The following is a 27,694-nucleotide window of genomic DNA, read 5'->3' on the forward strand; positions in this document are numbered from 1 at the left end:
TTACTTTGGTCCCAGCTCTCTGCAGGTCATTCACTAGGTCCCCCCGTGTGGTTCTGGGATTTCTGCTCACCGTTCTTGTGATCATTTTGACCCCACGGGGTGAGATCTTGCGTGGAGCCCCAGATCGAGGGAGATTATCAGTGGTCTTGTATGTCTTCCATTTTCTAATAATTGCTCCCACAGTTGATTTCTCCACACCAAGCTGCTTACCTATTGCAGATTCAGGCTTCCCAGCCTGGTGCAGGTCTACAATTTTGTTTCTGGTGTCCTTTGACAGCTCTTTGGTCTTGGCCATAGTGGAGTTTGGAGTGTGACTGTTTGAGGTTGTGGACAGGTGTCTTTTATACTGATAACGAGTTCAAACAGGTGCCATTAATACAGGTAACAAGTGGAGGACAGAGGAGCCTCTTCAAGAAGAAGTTACAGGTCTGTGAGAGCCAGAAATCTTGCTTGTTTGTAGGTGACCAAATACTTATTTTACCAAGGAATTTACCAATTAATTCATTAAAAATCCTACAATGTGATTTCCTGGATTGTTTCCCCCCATTCTGTCTCTCATAGTTGAAGTGTACCTATGATGAAAATTACAGGCCCCTCTCATCTTTTTAAGTGGGAGAACTTGCACAATTGGCGGCTGACTAAATACTTTTTTGCCCCACTGTACATCACCGGACACTAATGCACATGGTGCAGTTGCATCAGAAAACCCACCTGCTCCAGCCTGGTGGCGAAGGCCACAGTAACAGAAAGGACAAACAGGTCCGTGCAGCGGTCCTCCGGTCCTATCTGGTGATATCCTTCCTCTTTCAAAATGGCCTCCAGCTGACCAGACACCAGGCTGGCCAAGACAGGGGAGCCTGCCAAAAAACGCAGACATATTCACACACCGCAGGTTTGTGCATTGAACTACCAACAACAAAAATTTAAAATACAGGTATTTGACAGACACTCTTATCCAGAGCGATGAACAACAAAGTGCAAACACACAACCAGGGACAAGTGTGCTAAAAGATCTTTGAAGGAAGTACAGTTGTTCTAGGAGTGGCCACAGAGATTGGACCTTGTAGATTAATCTGATGAGACAAACAAACGAAAGTTGCAATAAAACAGTTTTAGCAAACACAACGCTTGTAATAACTTGCTGAGGAGACTTTGTGAGGAAATTCTACATTGAAATGATAAGTATTTATAGATCTGGGAACATATTCATAATGCACATTACAAAGAGCATATCAGAGACTGCCCAATACATAACCTTCCATAAATAGCTCATCCAACGGTAGAAAATCACACCTGGGATTTGAAAACAAATACTTAAAGGCAAGTTTTCGTCATTTGGAAACCCTATGTTAAGTGCGTTGTACATAACCTTCCAACTCAAAATGGACAATTTCCTTCCAATATTCAACTTTATTTGTATGGTGCTTTTCACAGAGGACTGTCACTAAGATGCTTTACAGAGTAACAGAAGGGAAGAGAGGGGGGGAGAAAAAAAAAAAAAAAAAAGGCAGGGGGTTTGGGGGAGACACCAGCCCAGTGCCCCCAGATAGCAGGAGGTTTAAAAAAAAAAGATTCAAACCTGGAACCATCGCATTAGAAGCCCAGTTACCAAACCGCTGGACAACACTGACTCGGGGAGATGGCCCACCTTGCCTCGGGGGAGCCTCTTTGGCCTTGAACCGCTCTGGGGTTTGTTTGGCATCGTGCTCCAGGGCCGCACCCAGTAAAATGGCCGGCTTCAGCTTGGTGTACTTGCTACTGAGCAAAGGGTACCATTTCGGAGCCTGTTGAGTTGGGGAGAGCGGGGCATATTGTCACTTTTCACCCGTACGTTTCTAGCAATACATCACAATGGAATAAATGTCATGCTAAATGAAAGAATGACATTTCAGGCACATATTTTGTATTATTACATCTTCATATCTTTACATTAATGGCATCTGAGCTCAGTACAGATTTATAGACAGTTAAGTTGAGGGTCTGCACTTGAGTAAGTTGTCACAACAAATAAGAACACAACCACATCATTGTGGATTTTTTTTTCTCCATTTTAAAATTCTAAACCAAATATAACCAAAGGACCACTTTTGATATCCGCACCTCAGATTAGTGTGATATCGACCACATGTAAAGAGGAAGTTGACCACAGAACACAAAGTCACACTGAATGGCTATTCAATTTGAGGCAGTGCCATTTGTTCTTCAGAAATGAACAGTGTGACAACTTACCCATGTGACCCATTTCCCAGCCCTCCACTAAAAATACAGTGAGTACTCCATGACAATACTCCAGAATCAAATTACTCATTGGCCATAACAGTAAAGACACACCTCACAAGTCTCACATAATTTGTAAACAGATGAATAACCAGTACATCTCATGTCCTGTACTGCATGTGCAGAAATGGTACCATATACAAACTGAAGTAGATTCATGCTTCGACACCATGGCAACAGGTGTGTACGTACCTGTTTGACTTCTTGGACTGATCTAAGGTCCAGGACGATATATCCCAGAGACTCCCTTGTAGAGGTGACTGTATCTACTGCATAGCACTGTAGTTTTATGGGAGTACGCTGGAGTCTGGAAAAAAAAATACCGCTTGTAGTTATTGCTATATTAAGCGTAAATCTTGACATCGCAAAAACATAGAAACAAGCATTATGACCATTCACAATTTACAATAACAAACTGAATGGTAAAGCATGTATGGAGACCATACTAATTGAACTTCACGCTTAAGTATTAGTTGGTTGAACATGACAGTACCAGGACGTGGACAGCAAGACAGGAATTTGATAAAAGGTGAAGTATCTTGCTAAGCGACCCGTTTCACACATATTAAAGCAGTAACCTTAGTCTGGAAGTGTGAGTTACCTGTGTTGGTGCAGGGTCTTGCGGTCAAGTTCCCAGGCTAACTCAGTGCAGAATTGAGGTTTATCCTTGTGGTCCACCGGGTCTGTGGCGAGCTGTTCCCCATCGAACTTGGCCTCCATTACCAGCTTGTGCCGTGAGCTCTTGGGGAACTGTCGACCTAAAGAGAGGAATGAGAACATCACAATCTGGGGCTCTCGAGTGAAGTTGGCTTTCATGGCTAATTTAGCTTAGAACTTATAGCTATTAGTACTAAATGATCACTATTAAACACAACAATATTAGTGTCAACAAGCTTAGGGTTAATGTTACCTTATATCAGAGGAGCTGTCAACACGCTTAGGGTTAATGAAGCATGCAAGTAAAGCTCCAATCAGGTTTCAGCATTTCACAACAAACAATTAGCTAGCTAACCAGTTGTAGATCAGCTGGCTAGAAAAATACAATCAGCTAACGTTGTCTAAGTAGCTAATTTGGCTCGCAATTTATTAGCGGGCTCTTGCTAAACTAAATGTCTTCCAAGGATAAATTACTGACGTTATCTTACTGACGTTAGCTAGTTTAGTAACGTAACACATCTAGTTAGCTAACATTTGCTAGCTCCAAAAAATGTTAGCTAGCAACCTGTAACACAGACTGCAACGTAGCTAATCTAAGAGATCCAAGTTACCTGGCCAGAAACATTTATATCATAGAACTAGCTAGTTAAGTCATCTGCGTGGCATATCTGCTTGTTACCATACACACAAAGTCCCCGAGACGAAGTACCTACAATAGCTAGCTAGCAACTAGCTATGAGAAAGTTCATGTAAACTTACCTTCTAGAATGGAGACTACAATCAAGAGTTGATCCGATTTAGAGGCCATGACAGTTGCTTAATGCAAGCGAGTTAGCTAGTTCCTTTGCGTTTGCCGAACGTGCTCTCGCGTCCCATCAAATTACGATGAAACGCCTATCTTGCTTTTCTTCAACATCAAAAATGCAAGACTGCTTCTAGTCATCCAATTTCCGTTATCGAACCCGCTTTGATACAGATATTTGCCGCCTCCCATTTAAAAATGTTGACTTCCGCCTAGTTACTGTTGTGAAAAAATACACGCAGGTGAATTTTCAGTAGAACAAACAAGAGTAATGTAGCCAATAGAAAAACATTATGTTTGCTATGCGCCCTCTGCTGTGTAGGAAGTCTAAGAGCAAGAAAGGCCTGGAAATCATTGTTACATGGTTGTAAAAACCTCCCTCGTTTCAGCTTGCGAAGGACAACCCTTTCCGAAATGAATCAATAATAAGCTGTAAAGGCATCAAATTATACATTTCTGATTTATCTCCGACTATTCATATGTATGTATGCATTTATTAATTGGATAACGACGCATTTATTCAGTTCTGTATATTTTGGTTTTGCCTTCCATGTTATCCTCCTTTGTTTTCACTTTTAAACCCTCTAATTTGTTCCAGCTGTAAATGACCCGAAGCAACCCAGCTGTTTTCAAGACCTTAAAGCCAGAATGTACAGCACTTTAATAATAATAATAATAATAATAATAATAATAATAATAATAATAATAATAATAACGACTACAATAAGAACAATACAAAAAACACCATGTGTAACATCATTACATCATAAGTCCAGTGCCAAAAATGTGTGTATTTACAGTATTTGCTTCCTGGTTGTTTCGTATTCAAAGACTATATCTGTGCTACAGATCAGCTAATTAAATGAAGAAGCTATCCCCAAACTGAGTTGGAGAGAACAATTTAAATGGATTCCAGGCCAAATTAAAATTATTTAAATTAGACCTTTTCTCAATATACAGTACTATAGCAAGATGTCTGCAGCTTAAGAATATAATCATGTGCATTCTGTAATGTAATGTCCTTATAAAATGAAGATTACGGGAACATAACATCTAAGTGAGCACTCAACTTAAATCTGAATACAAACGCTGGGTACTTTAGTGCACTTTTTTCAGTAGAAATCATTTAACACAGGGAAATAAACACAATGGACAGACCGGGTATATAAACATCTTTTTCTTTAATTCTGATTGCCAAACATTTTTAAGGCAGGTATAAAAAAACAACTGCAATTTCAATGTACATCTGACATTAACTTAAAATAAACTTGATTACAGCATTAAATAAATAACCAGGCAACAGCATTGAGGGTTCTCCCTACATGTCAATACTTGTAAACATTTAAAGATTGCAGCACTATTCAAGTAGGACAATCACAGATGCTATGCGGGTGAACTGGGGTAAATTGCCAGACTATGCCATAAAATAAGAAAAGAATTTACACAAGCGTGTTATACTCTGCCAAGTAACTATATACAGAATATACACCACAGTTCTATGGCACTGGATTTTGAAAAAAAAAGAAACTCAGTGTATATTTACTCTCACAGAATACGATACAATAGAAGGGCGAATACAGTCAAGTGTATACAGATGCAATCTCAGTAATACAGAAGGAGCCACTTCATAGTTACTTGTACATAGTGTTACTTCTACTGCAGTCCCCCTCCAAACAACCTGGGGTAACTGCAATATTCAATACATTCAGTAACACAAATACACAATGACACAAGTCCATACATATAAAGTAATACTGCGCTTTTTTTCTTCTTGTGGCTGATGCTTTTTGCTAGGCGTACACTTTTTCTTCTCTGACCAGCAGCTGTGAGCCACCGGTGAGATGTCTCTGAGTCCTTTTTCACCGTTACAAAATAAACAGTTAGCAGTAAATATGTTCCACCGATTATCGCATAACAACAGCTTTAGAACTCTTATAAAATCTTCATTAATAAGAAATGAAAACTGCCTCCCATGGAGGCGATGAATAACACCATGGAATTGATGTCTGTGGATCTGCCCGTCGCCATGTGAACCCGTCACATGCTGGAGGTTCAAATCTTCCCATCATTCCCTGTAGAAACAAAGACCATAGACGAGCAAACTTATCAGCCCGATCCCCCCACAACACATGGCCCTCTGTCCTCTGGGACACAAACCCGGGCATTTCTTTTGTAATTTTTTGTGCCAGTGCAGTAATATAATGCCTTCTTTTAAGCGAATGTTATGCACATATATTAATGCTTAATATTCATAGATGGCATCTTTGCAGAGTCAGCTGAACTGGGAGATTGTATTTTCACTGTACTGAGGGCTTGCTAAGAAAGCAATAGGTCTTTGGTGAAATGAGAATTTTACTCTATTAAAGGCCCACACACATTTTTCATGTTTTTGAGCTTTTCATATCATCCTGGAGCTTTCGATTTGAGTTCCATACGGATCCAAGTAAAATAATCTGGTAGAAGTATGCATATTTTAGGATGTCACTGCTATTTTTCTGAGCTGATAGTTTTTGCATAATTATCAGATGACATTTATGAATTTTAGCACTGAGTGCATACCACAGTAGGTGGAGGGGAAGGGGGAATTGGGCTCCAAGGGCAGGGTTAGGGACCTACGTCACTGCTCTTTGCGAACATTTTGTGGGCGTTGTCGATGCTAAAACCAGGGGGAGCACGCTGATGCACGTGGGTCTTTAAAGAAAGTCTGCAGTGTTCATCAAGCCTACGTAAGGTACATACCAGCTGCAGACGTCTGTGTTGGCACCTGCTGATTGGGGACCAGGGCTGTAGAACTCAAACCTGGAATGTGAGAACAACTCAGAACTCAGAACAACACACTCGCGCTTCCCTGACAACATGTTGGCACACGTTCTATATACACCTGTATTCACACACAGACCCAACACCATGGAAACATACACAGACATTAATATTTTTCCTGTTTATTATTTTCTTTTACCAAGAAAATTTATAATCTCTCTCATTGGACAGTTTCAGACTGCATATAACAGCAACTGCTTTTCTGTTCACTTACCTGACAACATGTTGGCTCACGTTATACATACAGTTGAATGCCACACACAGACCCAACACCACAGCAACATACAGACATGAATATCTTTCCTGATTTAGTTTTTTGTCAAGAACATTTCTAATCTCCCTTATTGGATGGTTTTAGACTGCACATAACATCAACTGCTTTTGTATTTCTATTTGTGTAATTATCAGTATTCTTTTTACCTTGGTAGGGGTCATACTGGCCAGGTATGAGAGGGTACCCCACCCCCAGGTGAGTGTGATGATGAGTGTGGAGATGTCGGGCGAAGGGTGCTTGCTCCCGGTCCCGCTCGGTCTCTCTCTCTCGTTCTGGGGATCCCCTCTCCCCAGGCTGCAGACAGCACAAGATCTGATTTACACTTTGAATCTAATGCCACCCCCGCTGAAAAAAGCAGCTCAAGCTAGGTTTTGAAACAGCTGGTAGCTGGTTGACCAGTTAGGCCAGCTCTATACTCAACATGGTTTGACCAACTCAAGCTATGTGGCTGGTAGCTGGTATTTCAAGCTTGTCACAGGAGTTTTCTTTATTCATAAGTGTGCTGATCATTTTAAGGTACTCACTAGAACCTCACACCTGTGTCAATATCCGCATTTTAATACCTCTGACTGTGCAATGACCCAATGGTGTTCATATTATTATGTCAATACTATAGCATAACAGAAATGTAATACTCAGCAAATACTGTAATAAACCAGTATGTTTGTCCCCTTTTCTCTCTGGTATTTAGTTGGATAAACTTTCCCACACTAAATTAAATGCTTCTATACGCCAAGACAATGTATACATCATAACAGATGACTGGAGTAAGAATGGACTGTATAAACACATTTAAACCTTAAAATGCCAATTTAGATAAATATTATGTGACATTCTGGTGGCTGTCTGCAAAAATGCCTCTAACTCCAAAATAAACAAATATCCCAGAATGGACTTATAGAAAACCTGTCTGGCTTTCTGAAGTAGCTGAAGTGAATGCAATTAATGTTGGCAGCTGTGTGGCACATCAGTGCCAAATTAGATAGTGAAATAAAATGTTGTTTCAAAACACTATTTTCAGGCAAGCCACTCTTATTTGCATATAGAGGAGAGTTTGGTAACAGCTGTAGGAAATGCATTTTCTACAAATGGCATTTTTCCCAGCATACTTTTTAAGAGGACATTGGGCTTTATGAAGTCTATTTAATTATACCTTGTTTAACGCATCACTTAGGTAGAAATCAACTTCACAAATGTTTCCTTTATGTGCAGCCAAAACAAAGCTTGCCAAACATGTAGCTTTATCTGTTATATTTAATTCTGGACTTACTGTGAAATTATAAAATCTTTCTTTGATTTGGTAGAATTGCCATAGTTACCATTTGACCCCGCCACAAAAGTGCTGACAAAGGCATACTGTGCAGGATTTCTTTCCCTGCTTCACTCCTGCGTTTACACACAAAAAACATCTACAGTACGCCCCCATTCTCAAACCCACCCGCCTACATCCCCAAGAAGATTCTTGCTGTTGCAGACTACCGTGTGATAGCCATGATAGGAATGAGCTAAGAAAACCACAGCCTAATATGATTTGTAAAACATTTGCCTTAGTAGTCGCTTTTCACATAAGCCATTCACCTAAATATTTAACTGACATTACTCGTGTTTAGCTAAATTCAATGATGACTGAATGAACCAACCAACTCTAGCCACTGCTGCTAACACCAGTGCATTTCAGTCTGATCTAGCCTGCCTGGAAGGAATCATTGCACAATTCTGTAGAAGCACACAAACACATCAAGTCATTGTCACTGTTATTTTTTATCTCAAGTCTTCAGAAAGTCCCGGAGTCTTTTGGATTTCCAACATTAGCTCTCCCGAAAATATAAGCAGTAGTACTGTGCAGGGGGGACCCAGCTATCATGGCCCACCAGCTGATGCACAAAATTAAATTTAGTTTAGCTAATAACGGCAGCTACCTATGTAATGTTACCGAACGAACGCTGGCCAGGCACTTGCTTAATTGTTAGACACCGGGGCTAATCTCTCGCAAACCCTGCCCACCACTGTTCTAGCCAATCCATACATGTCTCCTATTGCCCTCCTCCTCCTTCTATTGGATCATACAGCCTATTAGTTCAGTGTATTGGACACATACTTTTCAGATACAGTACAAAAATAAAAAAATTCCCCTGTCCAGAAACAGCCAGAGGACTTTTTAGAATAACAAATACAAGTAGACAAGCAGGGTATGGGGCAAAAGTTGGCAGTGTATCATAGTAATGAATGAGCATGTTTGTTGTATAATATTTTCAAGTTGAAAATCCTGCATAGTATGCCTTTAATGTGAAGAGATCTATCTGTATGTCGTTATAATAATGCAACAAAAAAATGAAATTCCACCCCCTGTAATTAACACAAATGTTTTTGGGAAATTAACTCATTTAAGGTGCTAATTTGAAATGTGTAAGCTCCTGTAACACCTCAGCTATCCGAATGGCTTCTAAACTAACAATTAGTGAACATCAGTGCATCAGTCTACATGCTGCATTATATATTCAGTGCATACAGCATGAACCAATGATAAAATAATTAAAATGCAGGATGAATATACTGCATTGTAAATGGAAATTCAGAGGCTGGGTAGGGGGGTTGCATGACTGGTGGAAACTCACCGCCGGAGACTTGCCATGGTATGGCAAGTTATGGTGCTGCAGTAACTCCAGTGCAGTGGAGTCACAGGGGGGCTTGCTGCTGATTCCACGGCTGCTGTGGGCTACCTCAGACTCCTCCCTGCCCGCAGTTTTCCCGTACAAGGGATAGTGGAAGCCTGACCGACACATCATTCTAGTAAACACACTGCGTTGCGTGGTTTACAGTCAGCACCGACACCACCCACACATACAGTACACATACTGTACTATATCACGGTACAAATTTTCACAAGCCATTCACTTTAACTATGCTTGGCTGGTAAGCTTCCAGGGCGAGTGTCTATGTAGTAGCACTAAAACAAATGACATGGTAGTATTACAGTGCATTACATGATTAGGGTCTGGCAAAGTAGGGTCACATCTGGCCAGAGCAAGGCAGGAGGAAGAAAGCCAGGAAATTCTCTTCCTTGATTTTCCATTTTGCTAAAGTTACTTTTTTTGTTGATAGCATTGTAGCAACATTAGAGCAACTGTGTGTGAAGTATTTCCAGGGTACGGATTGCAATGTTATCTGGCACAATTAATTTCCATAGAAAAGAGAAACACACAGTCATAACTGAGAACTTCATAGTGATGGTGGCTCTCAGGGTCTTACCTGGGTAGTTATGCACCAGGGCAGGAGACATCACCCTGTACGCAGTGTTGCTAGGGTCACACATTTGCAGGTAGGGGTAGGCGTGCTGGTACTGGATGTAGGACTGATGGGGATTCATGGGCGATGAAACGGCCACCCTGGCGTTCCTCGAGTCTCCAGATGCGCCCCCTGCGGTCTCCTGATCCTCTAGCTTGCTGGAGTCCTCGGTACATCCAGGATGGACGTCCTGCCTCTTGAGGTCTTCAGGTTCTGCCTCCATCTGAGTCAGAGACCCCGGGGAGATATCCCTCCCCTTGGCCTGGTCAGCACTTACCTCCTCAGCCATCTCCTGGGTCTGCTGTTCTACATATGTCGACTGATACGGGTTATACCAACTCTGGCCTTCGGACTCCTGAATTGCAAGAATAATTTTAGTATATTATTATACCTTCATCAGACATCAACAATCTAACTTTGAGTCTTACATGATTATTTCCATGAAGATGAATGATCAGTTTCATGGATTACTCAAAACCTGTTCAAAGCAAACACTGAAACCATTCAGATGGACATCAGAAGATGACTACCAACCAGGAAGTTTATGCCAATAATAAAATGTGCACTGCAAGCAACAGGACATTTTGTTGGTAAAGGCAACTGAAGTGTGTGTAAATGAAGGAAAAGATGTAGATAACATTTAGGCACCATTTTGAAAAAATATTTAATAGGCTCATTAAAATTTTTATTTTAGGATTTTTAACCAAATGGAAAATTACAACATAAGTTGCTCTACACTCATTTGTAATGATTCTCTTGAGAATCACTGTGCATCTGACATTAACTGTCAGCTCTTCAGAAACAGACTTTCTTTGCCACCGAAAATGCAGCTACCAGGAACATCTTAAATGAATCACAGTGCAATTCCGTGCTCTAAATTACAGCATCTTAACCAATTCCCTCTTTCCCCTGGGTCCTTACATTTGATACTTTATGCATGAAACAGTGTGTCTTTGGTATAACCTTCAGGACATGTAGGTTATATTCACTCAGCAGAGTCCATTCTGTCCAAGGCATAGATTTTACCTTCTCTTATTATTTTAGGGTATTCACATCATTAGCTCTGTTTTACAGTGGCTGGATATTCTAAAATATGTATTGATATTCAACTGAGGAACACTCCATTTTAAGCAGCAAATGTTATTATGTAATTGGATAGCTGTGAGACAAACACTTACATGAATAAACGGCGATTTTGTATCCAGAGTTGCTTGCTTCACAGCCTCTGCAGCAGGTTTCATGTCTCCAGCTTCTCTGATGAGCTGCTGGTTTTCAGTCTCATTGATAGAGGTTGATTTTCCCTGGTGATGCTGATTGGTTTGGATCTGTGGTCTCCCTGCCTCCTCTGCATTAGAGACCGCAGGCTTGGTGCAGCAGTTCTTAACCACGTCAGTAGCTTTCGACGCCACGGCTGACGAGTTCATCTTCTGCTTCACGTCTTCCTTCGATTGCTCCTTTTGTTCCCCTTCGCGATTTGACAGAGCTGATTTCTGCTCGGCGAACTGCTGATTGTCGTAATACTTCTCGTAAGGCTGCCTGTACGAGTTGGAAACCATCAACAGTTTCTGATCCATGTAGAGTCCGCGAGCGTATTGTCCGTAGTACAGCGACTGAGCGAGCGCAGTTTGTGTCTGAGTCATAGCCATTTGGAGATGCGACTGTGAAGGCAAATTCAAGTCTGCTTTTTTAGCATCTGAGAAATCTACCTTTTCTTTCTCTTCAGCTCCTTCCTTTGTCTCTTCCTTTTTAGGCTTGTCTTCGTGGGTAGATCCACTGTTTGGAAAAGCAGACGTGTTCGGTTGCCCGGTGTGCATATATCCCGGGAGATAATAAGAGTCATATCCATGGTAGTAAGGGGACTGTGGCTCTTTTCCTGGAGTGGTTTGAGGTGGTGTGGTTGGGAATACCTTGACTGTACTCTCCTTGTTGGAGTTGATATCAGCGGGCAAGCTTGTTTTGGACCTGGCTCCCTCAGAACGACTATCCAGTCCCCCGTCGTCGGCTGCGTCGGATATATCTGAGTAAGCAGGGCTGTTGGTCTTCGTAGTGGCGCCGTCTCCGTTCGAAAGCGTGCCGCTGTCGAGCCTGGAAGAGCTGCCGATGGAAGGGCTGGGCGCGTTGTCGGTGAAAGTGTAGACCTTGTCCGCCTCAGCTCTGATACTGGCCATACGGCTCTCTTGAGACTCAGACAGGCCGTTCGCCACTTCCTGTTTGCTCAAGTGCTCCTTCAACAGACTCACAGGAAATTCTTTGACCGCAACCTTTCCATCATCTGCCTTCGAGAGCTTACCGTCAGATTTGGGACTCCTCACCTCTTTGCATCCCCTGTCTTTGAGCCTGCGTTTCTCCTTCCTCCTATTGTCTTTGCAAGTGGCCAAGGACGCGTTGGCTAAACCTGGCTCTCCCAAGACGGTCGATTTCGGCTTGATGGGTTTCAGAGGGGGGCTCTTCGCCGTGGTGTGAGTAACAGCCGCGATCGATGTTGACCGCTGGGCGATAGCTCCAGTGGTGTTGGTGGTGAAGGCTGCCGTGGGAATGGCGATCAGTTTCGGGGGAGGAGGGGCTGGAGCGATAGGCCTGGTGGTTTTAGCTTTGGATGAGCACTTCTCACTTTTTCCATTAGCTTTTTTGCTCTTGTCACTTGCACCTTTTTTATCAATCAGGCCCTCAGCTTCCAGCTTTGGCATCTCCGCCGACGAGTTCCTGTCAGTCACAAGACAGTTCTCAAGCACCACAGTCATGTTGGAGATGATCGGGAGGTTACTCAGGCTATCGACAAGTCCTTTGGTCCCTGAATTCCTACGCGTTTTAGAATTTGTCCCTGTACCGCTGTCATTACTTACCATGACTCTTCTGTTCTTTGGCACCCCTAACGTGCTCATTTTGCACAGAGAGCTCGGTTTCTTCAGGGAGCCGCAGTTGCTCTCTGAGCAGTCCAGACTTATGTTGCTGAAGGACTCCTCGCAGTCGGAAAACCTGTCCTCGCTCTCCGCCTCAAACTCCATCTTGCGGTCGAGGTCCAAGTGGGCATGCGTCTGGTGGTAGCGAAGTCCATTGATATGCTTGTACTTCTTGTTACAGTTAGGATGCGGGCAGTCTATCAGCGTCGGCGACGAGCACTGCTGGTCCAGGAACGTGGGGTCCGACTTCCCCTGCGGCGTGGACGGCGCGCTCCTGGACTTCGCCCGAATTCGCTTCCCGGTTTTAGTGTCCTCCGAGACCAGGCTCAGATCCAGGTCCGCCGGGGGCTTGCTCTTACGCTTTCCCGACATCAGCGAGCCGGGCTTGATCTCCTCCACCGTGAAGAACGGGGGCGTCTTGCAGCTGCTGATGAGGTTCAGGCTGCCCCGCCGGCCCTTGCCGTGAATGGCTCCGCCCCGGCTCTTGAGCGGCAGGCCTCTCACCTTCGGGAAGGCGGGTTCCACCCCGGGGATGTTGGGGATGGCCAAGCGCATGCGCTTCCCACGTCCCCGTCCGCCCCGCATCTCGAAGTCGCTCGGGGACTCACAAAACCTGAGAGCGGAAGTAGGAAGACTGTTGATATATTTTTCAAAACCGATAAATAGAAAGTATTATGCAAAAAGATAATGCGAACGATTGTCTTCAAATTTAATCATAACCGTCAATATGTTGTATTAATAATGTGAATATATTCAATCTCTGCCTCTTCTGTCATGTAGAAAATATAGTATAAATAAATAAATACAATTCTGAGAACATTTGGTGCTGCAAGGTTCACGGTTAATATTTCTATTACGGATGTTTTTAATGATTTGAATATCCAGACGGTCTGTGGCAGCCAAGATTATTTTTTAAATATGCATTTATTTACACTTTACTGGTTATATTCATGAATTATGTCTATTAATACAGATGTGAAATAATAAAAAAGCTATTTTTTTTCATTAAAAATTAGGCATTCAAATAATAATCCAAATAATGTCTTTGGGTCTAATATTCAATTAATTTAACATTCAGTCTCATTGCTATGAATATAAAAAACAGTACATTTTCAATATTAACAAAAAGAACATATCCTCCCCTTTCAAGTTCTATAAATATGTAAAAATGAAGGAATATTTTATTTTATGGGATCCATTAAAGCATCTGTCTAGCCACATAACAACATTTAATATTTATCACATTAAATGTTCTTGTTCCTTTGCATAGCAAAAATAACTGGAAATTACTCCCCAAGTTTGATAATAAACACTGATATTATGTTCTCTATTTTATCTGCTAACTATTGCCCAAAAAGGTACAAGAAGTACCGGAGCATGACATACTTTGAAATAAAATTATGAACCAACATATAAATACCCTATATTGTATAACCAGACACCAGCCTTCATCCTACTGCATGTTCTGAAAATGTGTCCATGCATTTAGATTTATTTTTGGATAAATATAGCACAATTATGTACCTACATTTCAATTCTCTTGGCAGTACAGGTAATCTAATTGTCGAGTGTTTTGGAAAGAACTAGTCCCTGGCCTTGAGAAATGATTAATTGAGGGGGATGCATTCTAGCTGGGATGCATTACCTGGGTGGTGCCCAGTCGTGCCTGGTACAGTCCAACAGGGTCCCAACATAGGTCCGTTTCCTCCATGTTACATTCACCACAAGGACACCTACCAGCCACAAAGCAGAGAAATACAAAGAAACAAAGGTATAACTGGGAGCAATTACTACTGCCTTTACTGTAGCAGCAATGGGAAAGCCTTCCGTCTAAACCCACAGTGTTTTTTATTCATTCTCTTTTACATATTCCGAAATGGCAAAAACCCCATTGTAAAACATGCGTGAGAATTGCTTAAACACGCATGTAAGCAAATTGTCGAGTGGCTCGCAGCCTTAAATCTCGGAATTGAACAAAACAGCCTTGGCGTTGCGGGAGATATTTGCGACGGCGCACCGTCTGTCTTCCTCTCCTCCCCTCTCCTCTCCCTGCCCGCGTATGAAACCATCCAGTCGCTTCCTCCAGCGTGCAATCAAGATGGAGCAGCCAGCAGGAGAGGAGCCTTCCTCACATTCTGCTGTAAAACAGTGACACTCACCTTCTCGTTTGCTGTTATTTCACATAATTGCTTTTGTTGGCGGGCGGCCAGATTACGCCGAGCCTGTCGGGTGATGCTTAAAGCTTGGAGCCCAACCAGGGCTTTCAATTCTGATCTCATTTGCATACCCTTCCATAATGCCCACTCGTCAAAGCGCGCATTCACCACACCGCAGAACGTTCCAGAAGGGTTAGAATAGATGGATGGAAACAAACCCAGGTCTAGCTTTGCTGATTTGCCAACAAGACTCTTGAGGCTTTGCAAGCTTTTATCACTATGCAGTACATTTTCAACGCAGGAAAATTCTGCTAACACAAATGAAAATACTATATTATATAAATAATCCCCTAACCAATTGTTTTTGAACTCTCTTTGCATTACAGCTTTTGTATAATATCCATAAAGAGAAAAGACAAATTGAATCCACAAGGAAACACTATCCCAGTTGTCATAAGTAAATAACGGTTCATACATTGCCCTGATAAACATCTCACAGCATCTAATGTGCTGACATTATTCCCTGGCTTGTGATTTGAATTATGTTGAATTGAGCTAAGACTGTGAAAATAAATATGTATTTGTTGGAGGGAAGATAATTGCATAAAAAGAAAACTGATTGCATAACAGTTTTTAAAACACCATTTATTTGATAAGCAACTTATCAAATAAAGCGAGTTCTAAATGCCACCCGCATTTTGAAACAAAAATAAAAGATAATGCAGTGAAAATTAATAAAGAGCTATTTCATGATTTTGTCTAATTTGTCTTGTGTATCTCAGGGGGCAAACAATCTCCTTGAAGCTAAGATTATAATGGGAACATGTTTGGGATTCAACACAGTCACAGAAGACTGCAGTTGGTAATGATTATTTTTTGTCACTTTACACAATATTACGAGGTGAGCCGGCAATGTAAAGTGCCCTGTAAGTAATAGAAAAAGTGATGCTGGCATAAATCTCGTTTAGCGAAGGTCAAATCACAATGTCATAGGAATGGATCCAAACCAAGGGCACCTGGGAAAATCCTGTCTGTCATCTCAGCCTTCATCGACTTTGATCAAAATGAACTTTGTTAAAAGATTTAATTCCACTACAAACGGGGTGCTTTTATGCACACAATTTACATCTCAAAAGAAGCTAATTTATTAAAGTAAAGCTTATGGGCTTGGGACATTTTAATTCTTTCATCTTCGCTTTGTACAGGTGCAGCAAGAAAACAATGCACTTCACTAAGCGTGCGACTGTGTCCTCTGCTAATTCGTAGCAAAAACAAAAGCAATGATCCCGAACGCAACAATATCAGGCGGTTCAATTGCGGGGAGAAATTTGATTTTTATCAGCTGAGAACCCCCAAGTGTCTCTCGCATTTATCAAATTAACCTTTTATCTCGGCAATGGGTGGAACAATAAATCAGTCGTGCTTACAATTAATTCGCCTTAAATTGCTGGGATTTCAAAGCAAGCATCCTTTTGCAAGGGCTTCCTCCACAATGAGATCAACACAGATTAAAACAAATTGCTTTGGGTTGAGAGGCTCCGGCATTCTCCCTGCCAAAGCCTCCATTGTTGCTCTTTTCTCAGGGTGAGACATGACTTCTCCTGACAGAATAGGTGAAAGCTGTCACCGGGTAAATATCTGCAGGGATCCGTAAATCGTCTGTGCGCAGGAAGGAAGGATGGATGTCAGCTAAGGGACGCCTCGTACGTTTTCCGACTCTTCGAATGACGCTGACAAAAACGTTGATGAATTAGAAGGTCAGCGGCATAAACCAAGTAAGAACCCAAAAAAAGAGCTTCACTCCTAAATCCCGTCTTTGTACACCAAGCACACGCGGCATGCTATTCATTCACGCACTGTAACGTGCCAGTCAAGAAGGCTATGTGTCGTCAAGGTTCAGGAGGTCACGTGTCATTTGTTGAAAACGAAAGCACTGGCGGTATGCTTGCTGTTGACAGCAACACAAATGCCGATGATAGGCCTGTCATCACCTGAGCTTAGATCAGGAGGCAAATCAGGACTGGGAGTTTGAGCTTCCTCCAGGCGTCACTTCTTCTCATCAAACACTGAGCCAAACAGCCCTCACAACCGCTAGTGTTATATCGCTCATAACATTCAACTCAGGTCTCCTCATATCTACCTTCTGGCTTCTGCGTAGGGCTGCTGAAATATTAACCGGACCAAAAATACGAGTCTCTCCTGTCCTTAGTACGGTTGGTTGGTGACCGGCGTCTTTTAGAATTGATTCGAAATTTCTTGTACTTGTATACTTGTATTCTCGTATAAAATATACTTTTTATCCAAATATGTTCCCGGAAAAGCCTTGAGGCCCTCCAGTGAGGCCAGTAAAGCTTAAAAGACGTGTAGAGGCAGCCTTTGGTTTTTTGGCCCACAGCTATGGAGCAGTCTACCACGGTCTGTCAGATTTACAGCGTGAGTTCTCTTTAAAATAAAAACTCAGATAAAAACATATTTTTTAAGATGGCTTATAAATAGTATATGTATTATTTTTTCTGCTATTGTCTTAATTAATACAAAGATGTCATTCATAACTTGTGTGAAACACTTAACTTGTTATTATCAATTTATTTTATTTCTATTCTATATAAAGGATAATATAAACTTCCTTTGGAATAGGCTGCTATTCAGAACAGCTTCAAACATCAGGCATCAATATTTGAAGCCTACTCTTAGCTTCGCTCTGCTGGGAGAGCATGTACTGTCTGCTAGCTATTGAAACTAGGAGAGGAAGCTAAAATGAATGTTAAAAGATCTGCAATATAAAATCGTTTTCTAATTATATTGTGCATATATGTAGGTTTTATATAATTTGACGCATGGGTTTTGGATATTGATAAAGATATTGAAGCATGCCTAATTTACAACTGACTGCTCTAAATCTGAGTGTTTTTACTGTAAAATCCATAAAAGAAGTGACAGGGAATATGTGATGGTGAAGGTCTTTAATGATAAGCAAAACAGAATGAGGAGCAGCACTGGAGAGACAATGCCATTGGTATGTTGGAGGCTGGTCAAAGTCAGTGCGCTATTGCATGTCGTTTAGGAATGTTCACAGCTAGCCATTTCTGACCTGGCGAGCGGTCGGTGCCAAACACATTGTGTTGATGATAGGCCATGATCTGGGCCATCATGAATCATGCCATCTGGCCAAGATCAAGCCATCATTGTGCTCCATCCTAATGACTGTTTTTGCACCGACGGCTCCCCTGCAAATCCCAATCAATGTAATGCTCTTGCCTTCAATGGCTGTAGCAGGAGCCCACAGCAACTCAAACCTTCCCACTCGGATCTTCCCATTGACAGCTGCAACACAGACAATGTCTTCACTACACCCACAGATCCCCTAAAATATGGTAATTTAAATATGGATGTAATTCCTACATGGATCGCCCAATATTGGATTAATTAAGGCTGATAGTCCACACTTTAAAGTCATACTCATTTCAGGAGGAGTACAGATCATTACATTACATTAATGGCATTTGGCAGACGTGACGTATAGTTGATTAGACTAAGCAGGAGACAATCCTACCCTGGAGCAATGCAGGGTTAAGGGCATTGCTCAAGGGCCCAATGGCTGTGCAGATTTTATTGTGGCTAGACCGGGGATCAAACCACCGACCGTGCAGGTCCCAGTCATGTACCGTAACCATTCAAACACCACAGGCCGCCTTTTAATGACAAGATCAAAATGACAAGTGTCCAGGCAAAGACTACTCCTCTACCAACAAATAACAAGTGTCCAAGCAAAGACTACTCCTCCACCAACAAATAACAACTGTCCAAGCAAAGACTACTCCTCCACCAACAAATAACAACTGTCCAAGCAAAGACTACTCCTCCACCGACAAATAACATGTGTCCAAGCAAAGACTACTCCTCCATCAACAGCCAGCAAACCAACAATATCATAATCCATGATCGAAACAACATAATAATCCATATGAGACTGTTTTCAAGTATTCATCCTGTGAATTCAAACTGACTGGGTCCAAAATCCAATATCCACACTGACACTACTTTTACAAATAACACATATCGGTGCCTGTTATATTGCACATTTTAACAGGCTGGGGAGACACTTGAGCGGCTGAATCCCACTGCAGCGGCAGTTGCATTTTTAATATGCATTCATCAGCAGTTGGGCCTCAGTCAAGGATGTTAAGAAGGTGCTCGGCAATTAGCATTCGCTCAATCAATATGCACTCAGTGTCTCTCCTGCCCTCAATCACTGGGTGATTCAGCCTGGCTCCGGCTACACCGCGATAGTCTCCTGGCACGCTCGCCCGTCAGGGAGCTCCCGCTTTTCTCTTCAAATTTCGCATCCTGCTGAAAAACAGACCCTCTACAAAAACAGGGCAAACGGGAACATTGTGTTTTCATGAAAAGAGAGGCATTATGTGAAATCCTAGTTTTTTTTTACATTCAATGGCAACATGCAGTCTACTTATAGACCAAAACAAAATAATACTGTAGGACAAAGAAGATGCAGCTTGTATATGGTTGCGTGCAAACACACTGTCCCCAAATATTCAAATAAATCCAAATAATGCATCTTCAGAAAGCATCATATGGAGCCACTCTCAACAGGCTTATGAAAAGGAAGACCTCAACTAAAGAAAATAAAGAGGGTTTGTATATCAAATTAATTCCAGGGTTGAACAAAAATGTCTTCCAAGCTGTGGTTTCTGTAGAGAAAACAAATTTAGGAAAGCCTTAAAATTCTCCAGATGGCAGGCTATTGCCTTGGGATACAACAAACAGTTTTTACAGCGACAAAAGCTGGATTACGCTGCATTCCCGTCATGGCAACAGATGTTGAGAGTGCAACTTTAAAGGCACATGAAATCTGCTTTTGTGAGGAATTTGACGATTGACACTCTGTGGCAAGCCCTGCACAGAGCACCCCCCCCCCCCCTTCCACCTACAAGTCCAGAGCAAAGGCACAAAACGTCGATGCTTAGTTTAGTTTTCTGCACACGGACAGCAATGTGGCGAGTGTGCCGTTTGCCTTGGCTGCAGCTGACACAGTTCATAAATCTCGAAGCAATCACTCCATTCACCATCTGAGAATCTCGGAGAGCAGGGCCCAGCCTCAGCTCCCAGAGCTACAAGGGCACCGTTTGCAGAGAGGACCTCTGTGAGCCCTTAGGACTCGCCTGCAAACAACAGGGGAAGACATGCGCATGCTGCAGAGGTCAGCACCAAGAAGCGGCCTTCGCAGGGAGCTACCACTAGCACGAGTGCTAATTTAGCAGCCGCTCAAGGATGCCACAAATGAAATGTTTTAGTTTCGTGTGAATCTACTACAGGGAAAGATGCTGGGCTAAAGGTTAGATAGATTTTTTTGTTTTTGTCAATTACAGTCAATTACAGTCAATTAGGTGGCAGGTAGAAAGAGCCAGATTGGGAATATCTCCAGGACACCAGGGAACCCCCAACTCATTTGCAATGAGTCTTTCATGGCCACAGAGAGTCTGGTTTCATGTCTCATCCGAAAGACAGCCTCCTGCAGCACTGCGTCCCCATTTGACCAGTGGAAAGATCGCCCCATACTGGCCCACAAACACCACTTCCGGCAGAAACTTAGTTTTCCCAGGAGGTCTCCCATCCATGTACTAACCAAGCCCACACCTGCTTAGCTTCAGCCAGTCAGCAGCAGCAGGGTGCATGGTAGTATGGTTGTATACAGTGCATAATAAGAATAAATCATTAATTTTGATTGATGCCAGCATTTTATTCTGTCATTTTTTCTGATTGGAAGGCTCCATGAGCTCCATTGGACATTCAGAAAAAACTCTAAATTAATTCTATTAAATATTTGACATCCACATCAAAAGTATTTTCCAATGGTTTATGCTTGCTAAAATTCCTAGAGTACTTTGAGTTGATTGGTTATGGCATCTTAGATGGAATAAATCCATTAAGAGATTCTATGCTTCAACATTGCCATTAATTCCAAGAACACATTCCCTTTCAAGACCAATTCCCTCAAGTTCCTTTAAAACTCCTGTAAAACCAATAAAATTAACCAATTAAAAAACAATAAAAAGCCCCATAAAAACTATATAGCAAGGTATACTGTATAATGAGCTGACCATCAATGCTTGAGTTGACCAACTACGCCTGAAAATGGTTGCTATGCCAGGATATGTGAAGACTTTCAATACGATAGCCTAAATATTTTTACAAAATATGAAAGCACTAACAAAGTAAAAATGTTGATATTGTCATGAACTTTCAAGTCATTGATTTTATTTTCCTTAATTTGAGGACCATTTAGGATTCTACAGGGCCCTGGGAGCCCTGTTTCCAAGACATCTAAAAGCAGCAATGCTTATCCTTTCTTCAAAGTATACTATAATCATTGCATGAGTCACGCTTAATAACAGGCATATTTCTGTGGCTGTAGGCTACTCTTCGAACTTGTGACATTTCTCAACACTGAAAATATACATTTGCAAAGTCTTATACAATGATTTTACTGGCTTGTGTCAATTGCGGTTGCATTATGTGCACACAAGAATATAGATATTGCGCTTTCTTATATAACAAATCTATGTATTTATCTATCATTACATATGTACAGTATGTATAAAAGGAAGAGACATATTCAATTACACACACAAAGATAAGGACAAACGTACAGTTTGGGTTAGGGTTTAATTTCTAACTTTTCTGTCAGTAACAGCTTTTGGTCATTGTATTCTTTGTTTTTTTCACATGATTGTGATCTGCAAATATGTTAACCAGTAACCTGATATTAATGAATAGTTCTCAGATCTCATATCTTTTATATAATCATGCAAAGTGTTGTACAAATGGGATGGGATGACAATTCATAGTACAGAACAGATACTGGCTCATGATTTTCAAATGCCTTTTTGTGGATATGGAAATATACGTGTACTACAAGAAATATGATTTATTAATAATTGGACCAAAGCCTGCCACAAAATTTAATATAGAAACTGCATCTGTTTGTGAATGTTATATTTAGTATATATAGCATGTAGAATATTTATGTTAGGTTAACTCTCTATCATATTGCATTGGTAACCAATAGTGCATATCAGTGGCTTTTAGGTGATGGAATATCTGAATATTACATTGATCACATGATGTGGGTCTTCCTTTGTATTTGTAATCGTATGTTCTATTGAATTAATTTCACTATCATTCCAGAGTGTTCTTAGTTTTGTATGTACTGTAAATATTGTTACTGCTATATTTAATATAAGACAAATGTATTACTTAATGATCAACAAAATCCACATCCAGTTTTAGTACATCAGTAATAACTGCACATGGAACACATCCTGAAGCACAGTTCTTCAATGACTCTATTCATTGGCCCAAGATGCTTTGCAGAAAGTCCCAACATTTGCAGCACTTCACATTTTCAAGTGTAATCAGATTGACCCATTATGTCTTCTCCATTAAATCCCAAATTCTGCTGCACTACATTTTCTAAATTTCCTATTGATCCTCGAGTGAGTCCAGTAGAGAGAGGTACTCTAGCAGTAGTACCTCTCTCTATATTCCTGAAAGCATTAACAAAATTGATATGATTTTTTATTTTTAAAAATTATACAATCTGTCTAAACTATACCATTTTAACAACTTGCTGTCCCACTTTCCTCTCTCTCAACATGAATCAACAAGCTACATTTCTAAACACTGAAAATATACACTTGCAAAGTCTTATACAATGATTCTACTGGCTTGTGTCAATTGCAGTAGTGTTATATGCACAAAAAATATATAGATATTGTGCTTTCTTATATAAGGAAGGAAGAGACACATTCAATTACACACACAAAGATAAGGATAAGTATGTTACTCTTAGGGCCTATGGGACTGATTTAGTGAGACCTTTAGCAGGTGCAAGACCTTTCAGCACATGCACAACCGATAACATGACCATTGGTGCAAAACAAATACCATGACCAAACATTTGTCATGTTCCTTGCGTGTGCTAACAGGTTTTTCACATGCTAAAGGTCTTAGTCAATCAGGCCCTTAGTGTCATAGATGCCGATACTGGCACCTTGCACTGGCTCGGTCTCATCTGATCTAAATATCAATGTGCTCCCACAGGTACAGAGATGCCTAATATTGCCCCTCCTCCATCCAGCTAATCCATAACACATTCTGAAGGCACGGGAGTGAAACGCGTCAGTCAATCCTCTTCCTCTCTCACCGTGCTTGTTCATCTTCATCTGATGTGCTAATTAGCCAAATTCTATATACATTTAAGCCCAGGACAGTCCATCAACCCCAAATAAACGCATTAATCTTAGATGTACTTTGTTCTGCACGGATTCAAACATGGTGATTGGCTGCTCTCCAGAGCTCAATTTGCTGCCCAAATTAACCAAGGACATCTACTCCCTGAATATAATGCTGATTTGCTCACAGAATTGAACATGGAACTGGTTCCCAAATTTAGACAGAAAGACTGTGGTCTTCACAGAATCTGCACTAAGCAGAGAGCAAGCCTTTAGCCTCCATTTTCTTTGAATGTCACAGAATTACTGGAGAAAACATCAACACTGGTACACAATCAAAGGGCATCTTCCTATGTTGAATACTTTTCCTGCGGAGATAAGACAAAGGTATCTGATCCAGCAGGGACTGGGCAATTTCCCAAATTTTCTGCAATATTTAATTTTTAGTTTTGTAACCCTATAAACGCTGCCCCCCTTGCGGTTGAGTCGTCGATGTCCCAAATTATTGTTGACCCTCATATTTCTATAATAATATAAACTGCGACATAATAAAACTGCAAAATGGCAATGCCAGAAACAGACTCTCCGCTAGTGAGAACAGCAGTTTAGATGCTTATCAGCCTCTTATTTGCAAAACAGTGCAATAAAACTCCAGCCTCCCCCTCACCGCACTTATGACTTAGACAATAAAAGGCATATTCTAACAATCCTTGATACCATTTCTACATCAAAAATCATGTTAAAATATAAAGTAGTTCTGGCTTGGTACTTGACTTAGAAATTTAGATATTCAGTACTAACATATAAAAACATAAGTCGTTTCGTAATCTTTGGTATTTTGATGTATCTTTTGTGTTCACTGTTTGTACATACATTTGTTCTGTCTCAAATTTCTGAATGGTACAAGTCTCTTCTTTAATATAGTCTTCAACCATGTGTGTTCAGTAAATTGTTTGGGATATTGACACTAGAACAGAACAGAATGGGCGGAAATTGCCCTCTTGGGGGGCAAAGTGGAAATGGTTAATATATTTTCGCATATTTCACTAAAATGTGCCATTCATATAAAGTATTTATAGAGGCCTGAGAAGGTTTTCCCAAATAATTGAAGTGAAGGATAATACCAAGCCAAGAGGAAAATAGAACTTTTTGTAAAATGTTCAAATTAACAGTGCAGGCCCTTACACTCCTACTGTAACTCATTGTCTTCTTCTACAGGTACAGAATCTTATGTAGAACAGTTTATGAGGACTACTGAGGAATCACGACTTTAATCAATGTTTTAATAGTAAACAGAAGCACAGCTATGTAGTACAGAGCTATACCAAAATCTGCACAGTAATATTCACTCAAGGAAAATAACAAATTAAAATGCGCTTAATGCCTCATCTCATCATCATTGATATATTTTCAATGGTCAACTACTAACTGGGATTAAGCATGCAGAGGCAAAAGCAAGTGAGCTCTGTAAATTGCACTAATTGCTAAATAGCACAGAATACTCTATATGATTGCACCATTCCATTTCATCACCAACATAGTGGTTACCTTAAAAAACAAAAACATCTAGTAACATGTATATTAGCCAGCCAATAATATCTGCCACATTAAACAAATGTATTTCTCATTCTTACACAGAAGGTAACCATAGAGAATTTTAATACCACATGTAAAAACACAGCTGACATCAGTTCACCCCAAGTTCTGAGAGGTAATATGAAAGGGAATATTTCAGATGAACAATTTTCACAAATTCAGGCTACCCTAACGTTAACCAATCGTTCAAAGACAGTCTGAAAATCAACAAGCAAAACAGCCAAAGGTTATGATAAAAGCTCCTGGCAATGTAAAAGTAGCTTTCATACAGAGGAGCAACATCCCTAATTACAGAGCAGGAACACGGATCTCACCTTCCTCAGTTTCGTGCCACACGATCCCCTCCAGGTTCACACTGGTGCCCGGCTCGCAGGGCCCGAGGCAGGCCGGGTCGGTGCCGCTGCCGGCCTCTCGGGTGTTGGTGCCGACGGATCGGGTCCTCACAAGCAGCTGTTCGGAGGGGGAGGAGATCGGAGGAGACACGGGGGCGTAGGGGAGTGGGGCCTGAGTAGCCGCTGACGGCAGTGCAGGCACTGTGAACAAGGATTCCACCTGCGAAGGGGGAAAAAAAAAAAACCTCAAGGTTAGGATGAGCTACAAAACGATTTTCCGTTTTTTGTTTTTTTTTCAGGCCTAGAGTGCAAACAGCATAGGAAATTACATGTATTACTTGATCTGTGCAAATGTATCCAACACAGAAAATGGCTCCACAATACAATAATTACTCTCAATGAAATCATTATTAATTAATTCCTTGCATTTATACAGCGTTTTCCTCACCAGCCAGCGATTCAAAGCGATTTACAGTGATGAGGGGGAAACTCTCCTCAACCTCCACCGTATTACATCATTAACCGACTGCTCACTGGACTCCCAGTATCCACAAAAACATATAGGGCACACAAATGTCCAAAGATATCTGTAGCTCATTAATAAACCTGGATTTTCACTGGAGCCATTGAGGTACAACAGCGGGTTCCCAACTGGGATTTGAGCCAACAAAATAAGATGAATTCCTCTAACCGTTACCATTCATCTTTGCCTGCGAGAAGTAAGCAAGCAGTGTGCATTTTTAATCTTTACACAAAAGTATGAAGATTAAAATGCATAACAAGATGCAGGACGTGAGGATGCGCTCCGCTGTGTGAAGACACGGGACTGAATTCTGTGGAAGCGTGAGCAGTGGGCGAGTGCAGGGGCAGGCATATGCCACATGAAGCACCATCTCGGTTTGTGAGGAGTCGACGGCGTGGCAAATGTGTGACTGTGTAGCGCAGCCAGGGATCAGAGACGTGAGCGAGCATGCGATCGTGAATTACGCGTTGTAGAACTGTGCACATCGCTTCCACTGTAAGTAGAGCGGTAAATATACAACCGTTTGTTCAGACGAGGGTCGTCTTTACTGCAACCTTTCGTCTTTCGAGAAGAGTCAGCTATGATTACTGTACATCTTCTGAGATTCACGTCGCAGACTTACAGCGCAATTGGTACAGTCTTAAAGGTCACGGTGTCTGCCAAGATTTTTAAGTGACTGTGTAGCCAAGGCATAGATTAGTCGAACCTTTAGTTATTAGTTGATTACTGAACTGGAAAATGTTTTTTCTATTTTACTATTTTACTGTTTTGAGTATACTTAAAAGCATTGTAGCTGTACTGTATTGCCCAGAAATGGTAACCTTTAGTGGGAAACAGTCACCTTATCAATGATCTTCCATCTTGCAAATCTGTTTACTTATGTTGCTAACGTTATTAACACAAACAGGCTTACATCATTGATTCAACATTTTAGAATAGCCCAATGCTGCTGTAGCCTGTGGCTGTCTGTTGCTGCTCTAAGTAATTAACCACAGCAGTTGTGCAGTTTGCAGGGGATGGAGGAAGATTCCTGCTCATCTAAGCAGTGTGTCTGTGAGCTGACTCCAGCAAATTATTAACATTTCTATGTAGCGTGATTACTGTGTTTCTGCTATTAGTTTTACTAATAAAAGTACAATTATGTGTTTGTCGTAATACAAGGCGTATGTCCTATATTCCATTGTGATCTTTGTTTTTTAGCGAAAGATTTCAGACTGGAGAAAGTTGAGAAGCAAACAGCAAACCATTACCGGTGTCACAAATGAATTGAGTTTCATTCACAGCAACACAATTTGTGTAGGCTTTGCACTTCAGGACATTGGATTTGAAATAAAACAATAAATATGACATTAAACTGCAGACTGTCAGCTTTAATTTCAGGCTATCCACATCGGGTAATCCATGTAGGAATTACAATCCTTTTTATGTGTGGTCCCCCACTTTAGGGGAGCAAAAGTAATTGGAAAATTGGCCGCTCAGCTCGTTCTTGGCCTGCTGTGTGTATTTGCATCATTAGTCAATGCAACATGAAAAAAAAGCTATCAAAAGGTTGAGAGTTGATTGTCGATTGTAGAGTCTGTTGCTGTTGTCTCTTAACACAAGTGCCACTTTCAGTAAAACAGGCCATCATGAGGATGAAAAAACTGAAAAGAATTGATCAGAAACATGACCAACACATTGGGTTGGGTGTGCCAAAATCAAATGATACAGTGTTAGGCCTGAGACAAAGATGGGCAGGAACAAAGTCTTAAGGATGGATGAGTATTAACCTGTTCCAAAATTATTATAGGAAAGTGTGGATAAAGAAAGGAATTACTCAT

The 27,694-nt window shown here is 41.2% G+C and overlaps 2 protein-coding genes across 3 annotated transcripts in view; both read right to left on the reverse strand.

Annotated features, from left to right (window-relative positions):
- The window catches only part of cep120 (centrosomal protein 120), a 29,586-nt gene extending 25,644 nt beyond the window's left edge, over positions 1-3,942 (reverse strand). Inside the window, exons 1-5 of one of the 2 annotated variants that reach the window (XM_061261032.1) lie at positions 3,694-3,942; positions 2,879-3,035; positions 2,470-2,584; positions 1,649-1,784; positions 712-857 (exon numbers count right to left, since the gene is read on the reverse strand). In XM_061261032.1, the coding sequence (XP_061117016.1) occupies positions 712-857; positions 1,649-1,784; positions 2,470-2,584; positions 2,879-3,035; positions 3,694-3,742 (603 nt within the window). In that variant the 5' untranslated portion in view covers positions 3,743-3,942. Of the gene's footprint in view, positions 1-711; positions 858-1,579; positions 1,785-2,469; positions 2,585-2,878; positions 3,036-3,693 lie in introns of both variants that reach the window. The other variant, XM_061261030.1, reaches the window with a different exon arrangement.
- A 956-nt stretch (positions 3,943-4,898) lies between these two features.
- Positions 4,899-27,694, reverse strand: part of znf608 (zinc finger protein 608) — a 36,934-nt gene continuing 14,138 nt past the window's right edge. The window contains exons 2-9 of the mRNA XM_061261029.1: positions 25,334-25,571; positions 14,661-14,748; positions 11,294-13,628; positions 10,080-10,470; positions 9,446-9,600; positions 6,977-7,124; positions 6,476-6,535; positions 4,899-5,808 (exon numbers count right to left, since the gene is read on the reverse strand). Of these exons, the coding sequence (XP_061117013.1) occupies positions 5,789-5,808; positions 6,476-6,535; positions 6,977-7,124; positions 9,446-9,600; positions 10,080-10,470; positions 11,294-13,628; positions 14,661-14,748; positions 25,334-25,571 (3,435 nt within the window). The 3' untranslated portion in view covers positions 4,899-5,788. The remainder of the gene's footprint in view (positions 5,809-6,475; positions 6,536-6,976; positions 7,125-9,445; positions 9,601-10,079; positions 10,471-11,293; positions 13,629-14,660; positions 14,749-25,333; positions 25,572-27,694) is intronic.

This window comes from Conger conger, chromosome 11 (assembly GCF_963514075.1).
Source record: "Conger conger chromosome 11, fConCon1.1, whole genome shotgun sequence".
Classification (NCBI taxonomy): domain Eukaryota; kingdom Metazoa; phylum Chordata; class Actinopteri; order Anguilliformes; family Congridae; genus Conger; species Conger conger.